At 29.8% G+C, this 16009-nt stretch overlaps 1 protein-coding gene across 12 annotated transcripts in view; it reads left to right on the top strand.

Moving 5' to 3' along the window:
- The window catches only part of LOC139484867 (exocyst complex component 1-like), a 103673-nt gene that overhangs the window by 41889 nt on the left and 45775 nt on the right, over positions 1-16009 (top strand). For 3 of the 12 annotated variants that reach the window (XM_071268879.1, XM_071268876.1, XM_071268880.1), the window contains exons 15-24: positions 387-445; positions 869-886; positions 2741-2800; positions 5755-5859; positions 6436-6562; positions 9198-9281; positions 10506-10659; positions 11548-11568; positions 13051-13175; positions 14425-14547. In XM_071268879.1, coding sequence (XP_071124980.1) covers positions 387-445; positions 869-886; positions 2741-2800; positions 5755-5859; positions 6436-6562; positions 9198-9281; positions 10506-10659; positions 11548-11568; positions 13051-13175; positions 14425-14547 — 876 coding nt within the window. The remainder of the gene's footprint in view (positions 1-386; positions 446-868; positions 887-2740; positions 2801-5754; positions 5860-6435; positions 6563-9197; positions 9282-10505; positions 10660-11547; positions 11569-13050; positions 13176-14424; positions 14548-16009) is intronic. The other 9 variants (XM_071268882.1, XM_071268878.1, XM_071268883.1 and 6 more) reach the window with 6 other exon arrangements.

Raw genomic sequence — 16009 nt, 5'->3', positions numbered from 1 at the left:
TTATAGATAGAGATAACCTGTAAAAAACAATAATGTTCAGCAAAGTAAGATTTACAAATAAGTCAACATGACTGAAATGGTCAATTGACCCCTAAGGAGTTAATGTCCTTTATAGTCAATTTTTAAAATTTTCATTGGGCCAAGTTCATTATAGATAGAGATAATTGTAAGCAGCAAGAATGTTCAGTAAAGTAAGATGTACAAACACATCACCATCACCAAAACACAATTTTGTCATGAATCCATTTGTTTCTTTTGTTTAATATTCACATATACCAAGGTGAGCGACACAGGCTCTTTAGAGCCTCTAGTTATTGATTATTATCTTTTTCAAATGATGTTGAAATGTAGAAGTTTTCATATATTGTTGGCATAATCTTTTCTAGGAAGAAGAGGCTGAGACAGGAGATATATGGATGCCAAGAAAAGAAATTCCTGTCATAGAGTAAGATTTTAACAATACAATTTCAACACTAGAGGATAGCATTTTAAAATTTAACCAGCATATTTAATGCTGAGTTTCAGATAAATCCAAACTTAAATTTTTCAAATGAAAAAAAAACAAAACCTACAAACCATAAAAGTTTCACAATACTTTTGTATTATTTGGGTGTTGGTGTGGTCTGTTGGTTACTGTCCATATTGTTCATGATTCCTGTTATTCTTTAAATGTATTATTTAAGACAGGTAAAGACTATAAACATGATAAAGAGAACTTTAAAGACTAATATCTTAAGTTGAGGACATCATCATCCAAAATAAATACCTATTGGCAAGCACTCTTATATGTTATACACTTTGGAAAGAAATCTATATTTCATTTCAATTTGTTAAGCCACATGTAAATAATTGTTGTTTATTTACCCAGAGTTGAGCATGTAGCTAAGTAAGTATACAAGCACATAGATGAGTATGTTGTAATAAGCTCTGATATCTTACTTTGACTGTCATCTGACTTTTACAGTAGCAATGCTATACTAACACATAACTCATTTCTTACAAGTAGTTAATTCGGGTAGAATAATTCAAGAGAAATTGATAATATATGCAAGTATTCAAATCAGCATTGATTTTGTAAAATTAACAAATTAATGCTTTTAGATATAGGAAAATGTGGTATGAGTGCCATTGAGATAGCTTTCCATCCAAGTCCAAATTTATAAAAGAAACCATATATAGGTCAAGGAACAGTCTTCAACTCAAAGCCTTGGCTCACACCTAACAGCAAGCTATAAAGTGCCTTTTCCTGACATGTAACAGAGTATTACCAGATTTTTGTATTCAACAATATTTTGCAAAATCTCTAGACGAGATAGAACTAGAAATAAACAACTTGTAAGATTTTAGAACACATGTATGGTTTAAATTGTATTGTAAACTTAATATTTTCTCTTTAAAAGACTCTTTTGAAATTTGCAATTAAAAAGTTTACTCTGTCTATAAAACTAACTCTAGCTATTTACAAAACAAGCAATAGTTTATATAGCTTTGTATGAGCTTCTAATATTTTTCTTATACTCTTGATATAACTAATCAGGGATATTAGAAATGAGGAATAATAGATCTTTGTTACTTGTATATAAGCTTCATAAACTGCTTTGAGAACTTTTAAGAAAAGGTCACAACTATCCCTGTTGTGTTGGTCAGCCACAAAAATAATCTTAGATACAATGATAGGGTAAACTGTTCAGATATGAACCCCAGTTACCACAGAAAAGAGCAATGAGTTTCACAAACAACACATACTGGGTTTTATACATATAAACTACTATAATACAGATTCTAATGGAACAACATTTGTAACGATCATTTTGATTGGATAACGTCACTTATTTACATGACATCAATTGACAATTGATGCTATGGGACATTTTTGCAAGCGCAGACGGCATATGACAGACTTTAAATACATGTTTTAACGTTATTTTCTGTCAGTTTCATTAGAATGGAAATAACAATATTAAGATCCGACGGAATCAATTGGGGATTTGATGGTTGCAAATACCTGTTTACTGTCTCCGCCAACGCGTTGTCAGTAAACTTAATTTGCGACCATCAAATCTCCAATTGATGCTGTCGGAGCTTAAAATACAATACAGTTATCTCCTAAATAGATAATAGGTCATCAGCAATAATATGAATGACAAATGATATTGTGTATAGTCAACCTAACAATGCAGAAAATTACAAACAACATCTTGAAGTCACTATATGATCTTCTGAAGTAATCTATTGGCTGTAGAACTGTTTTAGCTATGCTATATATCTATTCTCTATTGTATACGTTTAACTGAAAACAAGTCATTGCTAGATGATTTATCAATAAAAAAGGATCCAAATTCTAAAAGTGAATTTAAAAAAGGATCCAAATTCTTAAAGGGAATTACAGATGTAACATGTTACACCAATTGCAGATCTCAATTTGATAGAGCAGCATTAAAACATTGGAAAAGTCAAAAGTAAATCTCAAATCATCTCAATATCTGAGGGTTTAGAACATCTTGTACTGTTGGGCAGGATATTGGGAGAGAAGGCAAGGATAAAGGCTGTATATCCTTGTATGGCATACAAAATAACTATAGGGTTTACAGTGTACATCAATATAAAATGGTTCAGTTATTTATTAAAGCAAATATATAAAAGAGTTTATTCAGGTGATGTAATAAGTTTTTCATTGATCTTGTGAACATTTGTTTTTCAATACCTCATATGAGTATGTTTGATGACATTTATATTTTAGGGAGTATTTTATGGAAAATTTAGGTGAAGGTTTATATCAGAAACGTAGAACTGTTCTAATGTAAGTCAGACATGGACAATGAACAGCATACCAGTTTGATTGTTGTCATGTGGCTTCCATGCAAGCTTTCCCACCTCCACAAAGAAAACTCTTTAATCCCAGTGTAGACCAGATTAGTTTCCCTTACCAATTTTTTTTAACGTGATTCACCAGCACAAATATGTCATCTAGAGAGCTGGAAATCAGCATACCCTTTATTTTATTTGTTGTATGCATTCTAAGACCACATAAATCCTAATATCCCTGTCATTGTCCCCAAAACAGATTTATTATTTCTTCAATATAAAATAAAGGAAAGAAATATAAAAAAAACTTTCTTTAACGCATTGATGACTCGGACTAAATTGACTAATAGCAGCACTAAATTGTAAAGCAAATTGTTCCCAGGAATTAAATGAAAAATTATAAAGAAAGTATTTTTCTATGAAGATATTAAGGCTAGTTTAGTTGTTTTACCATTACTCACTAAACAGAAGTCAAGGGTTCTATTTTTCTCAACGGTTCACTGCAAATAAATAATTAGCATGATAAAATATCATAAGATTTTTTTATACAAAAGATCATTTTGTAGATCTAGAGGATAGCACCATTTAGTTTTTATGGTCGAAATAAACATTTATCTGAGGTCTTGGGTCCTGTTTATTACATTGTGTATACTTAACAAATAAATCACTGAAGAAACAATTTTAAACTCCCATAAAAATCCAAAAGAACCTCTTCTAAGATCAACTCTCAGAGTATTTTATATGATTTTTAAAAATAGTGTTGAACTATATAAAAAAATGATAATAATAAATTCAGAATTGAAGCACCTACTTAAAAATATTGATGAGTATTTCAGCATAACATGGCTGAGCTAAGTGAGAATTGTTTTTATACACTTTATCATGATTTCAATTTAAAGATTTTTCTTTTTCTTTTATAAACTTATGAAAATATGTCACTCTGTATCCTTCAAATCCTCCTGTGAATGCTGCCAATAGCTGTTGTTATGCTAGTATGAGTATGATACTTTGGAATGTTAATATTTATATTTTCCTGCCAGCACTTATTTTATGATATATCTAATTTATTATGAGTAAATTTAGTTTGCGAGTATCATGTATATATTGTAGATCTCTGTTAAATACCTTGAACCACAAACGTCAAAATTATTCAATCACGTAGTGGAATGAACTATTTCTGGATTCTTATAAATTCTATATAACTTTTGGACTATTTTAAATAACAGTCTGTTTCTGAAATTACTTCTTACATACTTTTGATTTTTTAACCCTGTATGCCAATATTGCACCTGTGAAATTAAAAAAATAATTGTATATACATTGAACGACAAATATATGTGACATATAAAATTTTCTGACGTCAGACACGCGAATCAATGAATGTGTTTGTAGATAGATGTTTTTGTGTTCTGTTAAATTGTTCCTTTTAAAATTGTTACAAGATGATGACTGATGTACCCATATTTTGACTATTTTATTTATTATGCCTGTTTAGCTCACGCACAATTGTAAATATAACAGAATTTGTCATCAAGGGGAAAGGTTTATAGTGCTATAAAACCAGGTTTAATCCACCATTTTCGACATTTGAAAATGCCTGTACCAAGTCAGGAATATGACAGTTCTTGTCTATTCGTTTTTGAAGTGTTTTGTCATTTGATTTTGCCATGTGATTATGGACTTTCGGATTAGATTTTCCTCTGAGTTCAGTTTTTTCGTGATTTTACTTTTAATAACAAATTACATAGTTAAAGCTCTTACTGGAAATGATAGACTTAAACATACAGTAAAAGCTTCCACTATTTTTACAGGAAATATAAAGTTTAAAATGAGTCTTCAAATTACATTAAAATGCAATTAAATTGAATGCAAAAAAGAGAAAGGAGGTGAAAAATCTATTTGATATGGTATGCTTTCATCATAGTCTTTCAAATTTTATACTAAGTCACATCTTTTTTGAAAATAACATAATTTTCTCTTTTTCTTATACACAAACAAGTGCTCATATAATTTTCTGTTGTACATGTACTTTTTATTAGACTAAGTGTGTTGTGTTATGCATGCTTTACTGTAAACGTATACATATGTATGATTGTGTAATTGAAAACAGTTAAAAATTTGTATACCAAGTATGTATGTTTTGGTACAAAGCTAATTAATCTCAGAAGACATTTAATATTACAACTCAGGAAACTATTTTTAAGTAGCAGGACTGTGTAATTTGCAAGCTTTTTTTATTCCCCCACATTACCAGAGGGGCAGATTAGTGTTACATTTTTCCCTACATAAGTGTTAAAATTGGTTTCCGTAAGTTTGCATCAACCAAATATTATGAAATTACTACATTATGCCTATTATCACATAATACAGATCATGATTGAATTTCAGTGGGTTCACTTTTACTGCTCTCAAAGTAAAGGCTTTTTATAAAGTTATATGCAAAAGGGGGGGGGGGGCATCATCTGTGTCTCATGGACACATTCTACATACATTTTGTTGTATTGGAAACCTATCTTACACAATGTATATTCAAAATCATGCAGTAATTAAAGTATATTCTTCTATTTTTTCATTTTTGTATGACTCACATATGACAATGTTCACTATTTCAAAATTTTCTTATTTAGTTCATAATTCCCATCAGGTGAACTGGTAGATAAGTAATTAACAGTTGCTGCTTAAAAGGTTTGAATAATTAAAAATTATTCATATAGGTTCAGTTTGCTTACTGTAAGAAGCATTTTTATGATGATAGCTAGGTTCAATAGTTTTACTAATTTGTGTCAGTTAATCTTTTTCCATTTACATTTTTACAATGCTATGCATTTTACAGGAACATGAGGAATATTTTATCTCTTTGCCAATTGCAGAAAAAAATGGTTACCTGATTTTTCTTATGGAATCTTAGATATTTTTAAATTTAAAAAAAAAGATGACATGTTTTTACAGGAGACAGATAAATGAAGAAGTAAGAAAAATGATGGGTGAATTATTTACCAACCTTGAGGAAGAACTAGAGGGTTTTATTTTCTATGCTGATAAATTGGATGGATTGTAAGTTCATGTTTATGTTACATACCATTGCAAGACTGGCCATGATGATAACTCTGGTCAATCTGAGTTTTCTTATTCTGAATAAAAAGGTTAAAATCAAGGACTGCTCTGTCATGTAGGACAGGATTTGTTGCAAGAAAATGTATAAATCTTCTGTTTATAAAGTGAATGTTGTATTTTTCTAAAGAGAATAATGTTGACAAATTATATAATTGAAACATTATATATGCTTAAAAACCAAAAATACTTGTTAAATTTTCTAAATATTGTCGAACACAGATCTTGATTTATAACTAATCTTAATAGAATTTTAAACTATGACTGGGAAAAAATACGGAAAATTGATACATTTGAAAGGAGTGTTAGTATTATTAGTCGTGAATATAAGTCTTTTACTGGTAATTATGCAGTATTTCAGTCTGTCATTAAAATATTGTGATCTTAAGTATGACTAAAATGGAATTTTTAGCTTAAGTAGAAATAGTAACAAAAAGCAAATTTCTCAGAATATGAAAGAATTTTTTTTTAGGATTTTGTTGATTGATATACACATATTTGTAATATTTGTTTTTACAGTTACTCCATGTACATGCTAGTAAGAATGAGTCAACATGTAAACAATGCACAAGATGCTGGATCCTTTCTAAGTGTTACATTTGCAAGCTGTTTGGTGAAAATTAAGAGAAACTTTGATAAATTTGTTGTAAGTACTGTAATAAGGATTGATATGGATATTAAATTATTTGATGTAAATAGGGAACATAGCGTCTATTTATCCCAAAATTAGAAAAATGGAAACAAATGTGTATTGATTAGAAATGTTTATCATTGCTGAAGAGGGCGTCTGTACGAGAGGCAAGAGACTCATCTGTGTTGGCATTAAGAATTGTCATTACAATAAATGACACAAATACATGATTAACTATTGTGATTTTAGAAAATACTGCAATCCAATAATGCTTTCAAAAGTTAAAATTTGTTTTTTTTTGTGAAGCCTGCCCCTGTGAGATGATAATGAATAATTCATGAATATGCATGAACATTTCATGAACTGTTCATGAACATATTTCATGAACAGTTCATCATATCTTCATGAACATTTGATGAGCAATTCATGAACTGAAAATCGACAGTAATGTTCATGAACTTTAATGTTCATGAACAATTCATGAACAAGAAAGGTTCATGAGCATTTAAATGTTCATGAACAACAATGATCATGAACCCTTTCTTGTTCATGAATTGTTCATGAACTTTGTTCATAAATTGTTCATGAACATTGAAGTTCATGAACACTTAAATGTTCATGAACCTTTCTTGTTCATGAATTGTTCCAGTAGATTCCACTGGAATTATCACTGGTAAATCCACAAACTGATTAACTAATATAAAAATTATGTGTGATATATAAACTTCTCTTCCTTTCTGTAATTCAAAACTTGCTGTCTCTGTATTTCCAACAATAATGGCTGAATAAAGGTATTAAACTGGAGTCTGCATAAAATCTTTTTCATATCATTGCTGGCAGCTCATATTGAATCCCCTAAAAGTACAAAAATATCCACAAAGAATCAATTGTTCAAGAGGTAATGATTGTATGAAGCAATACATTCAATAGAAACAGCATTATGCATCTTAAATTGCATTGGAAGTTTAAGTTAAACTCAAATTTAGTACCCCCCCCCCCCTCTTTAACCCTTGAAGATGAAACTGGCGACTTAAATTATTATTAACGTTTCACCAAGTTAATTTACGATGACTATTATTCACACAATTTAATTTCTACATATCAGATTATCATATATACCCATGTACCATTTACATGTCAGATTACGATATGTCTGTTATGAATGTGACAACAATATATCAATTTATCATTCTTCATTAATTTATTGTCTGCCTAAACTTTCTGATGTTTTGCTCAGATTAAAATCCTAAATGTTTTATATTGCCTCAACAAATTGTATTTCATAATCATTATATGTTAAATCAAATACTTATCTGAAAACATCTGCGTTTGGATTCTCCATTTTTGTTATCCAGCGTAATCATATGACGTCATATTTGCAAGTGCGTTTGAGTCAAGGTGTCAATCTCGTCCCATATAATATCGGCCCGAAGTTGATTCGTCCCTGTTATGGTATTTCAGTGAACTTCTCAAAATCGGTCGACCGTTGGACTACGGAAACAGCCGATTTGCGGGATTTGCCGGTTTGTAGAAATTTAAAATCACAAGAGTTACTTCCCCTTAATATGGGTGTTTGAGAATGTTTTGAAAATGTATTTCACTTTCATTAAAATATACGTTTTCCTTTTAAAATTTTAGTTTTGTATATAATATCTATCTTAAAATACAGCTACAACTTCTATTTCATCTTATTTTATTTTTTTATTTTGCAGGAATAAAAAAATAAAAACACCATACATTTATGATATTTCACGAATAATTAGGTAAAATGTTCTACTCTGATCGGTCGAAACGGTACCTATGATACTCATTTATACGTGTGATGTAAGTTATAAATGTTACACCTAGTGATTCATCAAAACTTCATGAACATTCATAATTATTTTTAATGAACAATTCATGAATTTTTATGAGCAGCTAGTCATTCATCAAAACTTCATGAACATTCATAAATACTTTTAATGAACATTTCATGAATTTTTATGAGCAGCTAGTGATTCATCAAAACTTCATGAACATTCATAAAAACTTTTAATGAACAGTTCATGAATTAAATTCATGAACCTTCATTTATGAATTATTTATGAATTTTCATGTACCATTCATGAACATTCACGAACCATTCATGATAGTTCATGAAGTCATGAATTTCTTCTCGCCGGGGTTTCTTTCATTGCAATTTTTATAAAAATGAAAAAAAGAAAATTTGCACAATTTTGAATTTACAGTAATCATGAAAATTTAGAAAATTGAAAGTGTTTCCTTTGAAATCCTTTATTATTCTTTAATTGTTTACTTTTAATACATTGTGACTTGGATTGGGCACTCGTACCATATCTTTATATTTATATATTTACAAAAAAGAATAGTATTTTAACAGTTGAGATAAAAATGGTATTTGCAGTAATCAGATACCTGTGAAAAACCCAAACAGTAGTCAATAAAAGATTCCACAGAAAACTAAACATTAGCTTGACAAGGGCTTGTATGTTCAAAGTTGATGTATTTGTTTAAATGAATATTGAACAGACTTATCTTTATGAATTTAAACTGTGAACTTCAGGTTGACAATGTATCTGACAATTTTAAAACACTCTCTTGTAAGAGATTAAGAGGTATGGTTATGATGTTATTTTTTAAAATTTAATAGCAAAACCAAATAGCTGCAATAGAAGATTATAAAGTTCAGAAGAAAAGCAGATGTGGTATCATTGGATTTGTACATAACTTTGGGGTAAGCTTCTTTTCAAAATACATACTTCCTATTTACAATTCTGATTAATAAATAGAAACAAGAATTATATTGTGTGGCAAACATACATATATGCTATTAAAATGATTATGAATACATCAGCAGACTGTGTATCAGTAAATTTCTCACACATTCTTTTGTAGTGATTTTTATTTTGATTTCTGATATAGGATTCTCACATATATCATTTTTGTCTTGCCTGCAATAAAAGTCCCAGTATGAAAGACATAGGTATCTAGTGGTGGTGGCAGGGGAAACTATTTGTTTGAAGCTTAATATTTTATAGAAGGTTGGATGCTTCATATCTTATGTTATGAAGTTTTTCGTCTGTAATATGTCCAATATCCCTAACCTAATTTTCATGATTCAGTAAGTGCTTAAAATCATTTCTGAGTTTTTATGTCATGTGAATTTCTCCATTGTTATTAGTAAAAGGATAATTATATTTGGTGAAAGGGTTCCTAGAAATGTCTAAACACCTCACACATTGGATTCACCATACCTTGGCCTCATTTCATGGATCAGTGGTCACAGTTAAAGTTATGTAATTAGGTCCGTTTCTCAAATACTATAAGCAGTTGGTTAACTGTATGTTGTGTATGGAATGACTGAAATAGCTATATGTTGGTCTGACAGGTTTCATCTGACCTTGACCTCAATTTCATAGTTTATTGGTCAATCTTAAGTTTTTGTGATTTGGTCTGTTTTCCAATTACTATAATCAATAGGTTACCTGTAATTCATGTATGGAATGATTGTAAGTTGTTTTGGTCTGTCGTGTAGGTATCATCTGACCTTGACCTGATTTTCATGGTTAATTAGTCAATGTCTCTTTTACATTTTTTTCTGTTTTTCAATTATTTTATGCAATAGGTCTACTGTTTTTTGTGTAAAAAACTATTTGAAGGGATATATGTCTGTTTATTTATTTGACCTGAGTTTCTGTGATGCTTTTTAACCTTTATCTTTGAGACTTTCAACATATAAGCAATGAAATGCAGGTGAGACATTTCAGTGTGTGCAGTTTTGTGTTAAGAGATGAGAGTTCCTGTAAAAGTAATATTGATCATTAGTGTGATTTAAATTGAATACAATTTGAGTTAAAAGGAAAGACAGTTATATGATTCATGTGCACACAGCAAACTGGAAAGGTTATTGAAGTGATTGGAGACTATGAGTTATTTTAACAGTATTTGTTTTATACAGGAATTTGCTAATCAGGCAGAAAGTATATTTAAAGGATCAGATAGGCACACACATCTAGACAAGTCTTACTCTGCTCTAGTTAAAGTTGTTTATCAACAAATTGATAGGGTTTCAACAGAACATGGGAAAACTCCAAGAGAAGTGGTTATGTTAGGTAAGTATATAATGTATTTCTACCATTAATAGTTCAGTTGTTGTTCTTAGTTTTTAGCTCACCTGTCCCAAAGATCTATCCTGCCCTAAAATTTTCAGAGTAATCAGACAACTTGTTGTTGTGTTGCGACCCCTGAATTGGTAACTTTAAGAAAATTTTGCAGTTTTTGGTTATTATTTTCATTATTATTAATCATAGAGATAGACTGTAAATGCAATAATGTACAGCAAAGTAAAATTTACAGATAAGTCAACATGGGTAAAATTGTCAGTTGACCCCTTAAGGAGTGAGTAATAGCCCTTTATAGTCAATTTTTAACCGTTTATGGTAAATTTAATTAATTATGGTAAATTTTTACAAAATATTTTCTCTGAAACTACTGGGTCAAGTTCATTAAAGGAGTAAAGCATGATAAATGCAGGATGTACAACATTTAATGAATGCATGTAAATTATATTATGTCTGAACTTTAGAGCGAATGCTGCTTAAACTCTTTATACTATATTTCAAGTAAAGTTACATATAAAGATATATAAAAACTGGTCAAAAGGAGAATCACAAAAATACAAAACTCTGAGGAAAATTCAAAACAGAAAATCCCTAATCAAATGGCAAAATCAAAAGCCCAAACACATCAAACAAATGAATAACAACTGTCATATTCCTGACTTGTTACAGGCATTTTCTTATGGAGAAAATGGTGCATTAAACATGGTTTTATAGCAAGCTACACTTCTCACTTGTATGCCAGTCGCTCAAAATTCCATTATATTGATAACTTTATGTGAACAATACAAACAGAATTAACAGGTAAACAAATTTGTCAAAATAGGGGTACCACTAGTGTTATAAGCTGAGTAAGACATAATCTCTTTTTTTCTGTTTCAGAAAATTTCCATCACATGTTTTGTAAGTATATTTACTGCACAATAACAAAAGCCTTTCTGCTTTTAATACATCACTAAATTGATATTTAAGACTTTAAAAAAATAATAGATTATGCAGTAGAGCTGCATTAGCCATTTTTAAATTACCTTATATGCAAAAATGTCTGAATGGTTTTGTACAAAGTGATAAAAAAGATGAACTTTTTAGGGAAAAAATTCATTACTCATATCTTTCTCACTTACAGCAATGATATCATAAAAGGTAGTTGACAAACAACAAAAATTTGTGTTTACACTTCCTGCATTTTTTGTCTTGTTTATGATACCCTTCATATTTCAGGGAGAAAAAGAATTATCCTTATTTATGATATTTTGATGTTAATGGTGTTATGGGTGTATGATATAATTAGTGTCAGTATTTAAATTTCAAACTCAATTGAAAGGGAATATATATGTTACTGTTTTATATTGATGATAAAGGTGTGCTAATTTTCATTTATGGAAAAGTGTATCTTGAGTAGAATTAGGAGAAACTGTATTGTATTTTAAGTTTGGCCTTTGTAAAATCAGGTTTTATGAAGGATAAGCTTAAATACAATTTGGCTATCTTCATTCTAATGCACATATTAAAATATATTTCATTTAAATAAATATTTTGGCTGACAATGACATAAATGAAAAAGTCAGGGAAACTATTGCATCGTCTTCAGCATCTAAACAATGAGACGTCATATGTATTCTCACAATGTCAAACAATGTCAAACATAAACACTAGACATTGTTATACCTTTTGTATGCTTCAGAATGGTTTGCATGTTGACAAAAAGAAAATGTGGAGGCTGCAAATGTTAATTTCTTGTTTATTTGCGAGAAAATACATATCCCAAAAATTTTAAATGGTGGCTTTCCTAGTAAGGTACTTGTATAATGTGAAATCTAAACCTTCAAAACGTTTATTGGCATCCTATATTATTTATCATTAGAAACAAATTACTTTACATGGCATATTTTTTTCAGTTTGAAATTTTAATTTACCATTGCAGCCTGAATTCTTTATAAAAACATAAAAGTTCAATGATTTTGATATTGTCAGTGTATACTTGCAAGTGAGTGTAGTATTCCCATCCAAAAGATGGATAGTGTCTTTTATTTTGCTTTCTATCAAATCTAAAATGCAGTAAGTCATGATTTAATATAAAATTTATTTGTTTTTTTTTAAATTTTGTATAGAAATAGTCAACCTACTTTTATGAATCCTTGCACTTAAAGGAATAATACATGAAAGCTACAGCCATTGGCTTAGGATATTACTGTTGTACATTGGGGTTCGTGTTGTTTATTCTTTAGTTTTCTATGTTGTGTCATGTGTACTATTGTTTTTCTGTTTGTCTTTTTCATTTTTAGCCATGGCGTTGTCAGTTTGTTTTAGATTTATGAGTTTGACTGTCCCTTTGGTATCTTTCGTCCCTCTCTTTAATTAATTATCTGTTTTTCTGTTTTTAAGCCGTATTGTCACAGTTAAAGATTCCGTGTCTAGATGGAGATAGAAAGGAAGCTAAGCAGATCTATCAAGACAACTTATCAGTTTACACTACAAATTTACTGGGTAGACCACTGGAGAAAATTCAGGTATTACTGTAATGAATAAAGAAGATTTAAGATAAACATCATTGAAACAACCCCAAAAATATAAATATTTGAATTGGGTATTGGATATTGGGTCACATATCTGGTGATTAGGCAAATATTTACCTAATTATGAAATGGATGACATAGATTATGAGCAACACTCATCAGAATGTTCATTATATCTTGCCAATATATTAAGGACACTGTTTTTTACTTCAAACAATAGGATGGACAATACTATACAACTATTGTTTTTTTTAAATGAGGTAGATATGTGGTTTTATTGACTTTTGGAAAACTGATGTTCACTGAGGTCAAGGGCAGATGAGAATATCTTTTTTTCAAAGTCTTGCATACCTTCATCTTTTGATGCCGAACCAAATTCTAAATGATAGATATTTTAAAAATAGGATTAATTGATACTGTCTGTCAACTAATATTTTGAAAAACAAAAATCTAGGTTCTAAACATTTTGAGAAATAAGATTAAAAATAATGTTTATGTTCCAGACCGTATGAGTATTTGGACCGTACGTGTACGGTCTGGACCATATGCATACTTTTTCAAAATACCCATACGGTCGGACCGTACACGTACGGCCTGACTAATATTAAGAAGTTGGTCAAGTTTATAAGATACAAATGCATATTACAGTTGAACATAACTTAACTCTCAAATTAATATAAAAAAGTTCAATTGTAATTGAAATAAAAACTTTATATTTTAACTATTTAAAAAAAATCACGCTTATCAACTCTGTTAATCTCTTGTATTTAGCATGTCGATCAGTTATACATTAATTGAATTATGATCACTGAAATTGAAGATATCTGAAGTAAACATAACAGTTGTTTTAGAACGTTTAGCAACTTTACTACCAAAAAAATGCAAATGCAAAGGAACATGCACGAACTGCAAACATCTACATTTTTACATGTAAAAAATATTACGTTACTTGTTGTAGCAAGTGTCATGCACCTTGGGCGAGTCTACCAAAATAGGATTCAGATATACAATTTAACAAAATGTTTAATTTCAATTGTTCGTTTATTCAGTTTATCCATCTAATTGTAATAATAACAATTTGTAAAACTAAAAATAAAGATTTTGATATTTTTTTTTAAATATAACCCATATGATCCAATCACATGTATGGTCAGCTAGTACTGGACCATACGCGTATACTCGTACGCGTATGGTCCAAATACTCATTTGGTCTGGAACATTTACACATATCAATATTTTGCAGGTATTTTTTGAAGGAGTAGAAAGTAAAATTGCATCAGGTGTCAAACCTGAAGAAGTCGGATACCAGTTAGCATTCAGTAAACAAGAACTGAGAAAAGTTATCAAGGAATATTCTGGAAAAGAGGTAAGGAGACTAAGTTAGCTCTAACAGAAAATAGTAAATATTCTTCAAAGTCTTAAAGATATATAATACATTACTGTAGTTTAAGTAACAATATTCCTAAACCTAATCTATACTACAAGGCAATTGTCCCAGCTCTAGAAGTTTAATTAGGTTTAATGAATAATGTTATTGTAAATATAAAAAAAGGAGAAATGGTATGATTGCCAATGAGACAACTTTCTACAAGAGACCAAAATGACACAAAAATTAACAATTATAGGTCACCGTACGGCCTTCAACAATGATCAAATCCCAAATCCCATACCGCATAGTCAGCTATAAAAGACCCCAAAATGACAATGTAAAACAATTCAAACCTAAAAACTAACTTATTGTAAAGTATACATAAATGAGGCAGTAATCTGCCAATATATTATATATTAGCCTATAACAATGTGGTCTTAAGCGTGTTATGTTGTGAATGATCAATATCTTTGGCAGAAAGTTCATGAGGTATGTAGATACATTGGTGGGATATATATAGTTGTGTCTTGGTAGAAGTACATTACTACAGGATACACGACTTGTTTAAACAAACTTTATTCATTCAAAAGTGTCTGTGGAAATCAGGACTATTCAAGTCAATTCTCAGTTTGAGATTTGTTAAGAGATATATCTATGACATTAATATCTAGATGAGGTAGCAAATTTACCTGACCATATCGGGAAATAGGTATTTAGTCGGATCTTAACACGTACTTGTGATTTGTATAAAACCGGTTTTGATGAAAATTAACGAAGAAATGTCAAAATGTTCAGGACTTAATTAAATCCGTATTTCGGTAAGATGGTGCAAGTATAAGATTTCTATTGCATCTTACACTTTGAGAAGCGAATAATCTTTAACTACTTTATTCACATATTGTGTAAAAACGTTAATTTTGAGCTATGAAAGTCTTTCTGAGGAAGTTTTAAAAAATTGCAAAGAAATATTTTTACAGTGGGTTAGCTTTCATTAGTCTTCACTATCTATAGATTAACAACTTTTGGTTATATTCATAATTTAGAAACATCATTGAAGGTGGAGCATGATTGCACAGCTAATTAATTATATTGATGTGCCATTTGTATGCAAGAGTGACATTCCGTTGTATTTTGTGCCAATTCGAAAAAGTTATGCGAGTATTGTCTTCCCTTAACAGGTTCATTTTTTTATAATTAAGTTTAGGTTTCTGATATAATTTTGAATAATTACAAAATGTATCAATTCACTATATTTCAGTTTTTGTTATTGATGTATCAAAAACATTGATGTACGAATATGATTTCTTAAATTTGAAACGTTTAAACTGATTACATACCAATATAATAACGGTTCATCATTTTTGAAAAAGACTATGAATGAAAATTGAATCATTAATCTTCCTTTGATGATAGATTGATTGGGAAATGAACCAGAGTGATCTAATGGTAATCACAGAGA

Source organism: Mytilus edulis, chromosome 8 (assembly GCF_963676685.1).
Source record: "Mytilus edulis chromosome 8, xbMytEdul2.2, whole genome shotgun sequence".
NCBI classification, from domain to species: Eukaryota; Metazoa; Mollusca; class Bivalvia; order Mytilida; family Mytilidae; genus Mytilus; species Mytilus edulis.
The sequence above is the reverse complement of the archived record's forward strand: the minus strand, read 5'-3'. Positions and strand labels throughout refer to the sequence as shown.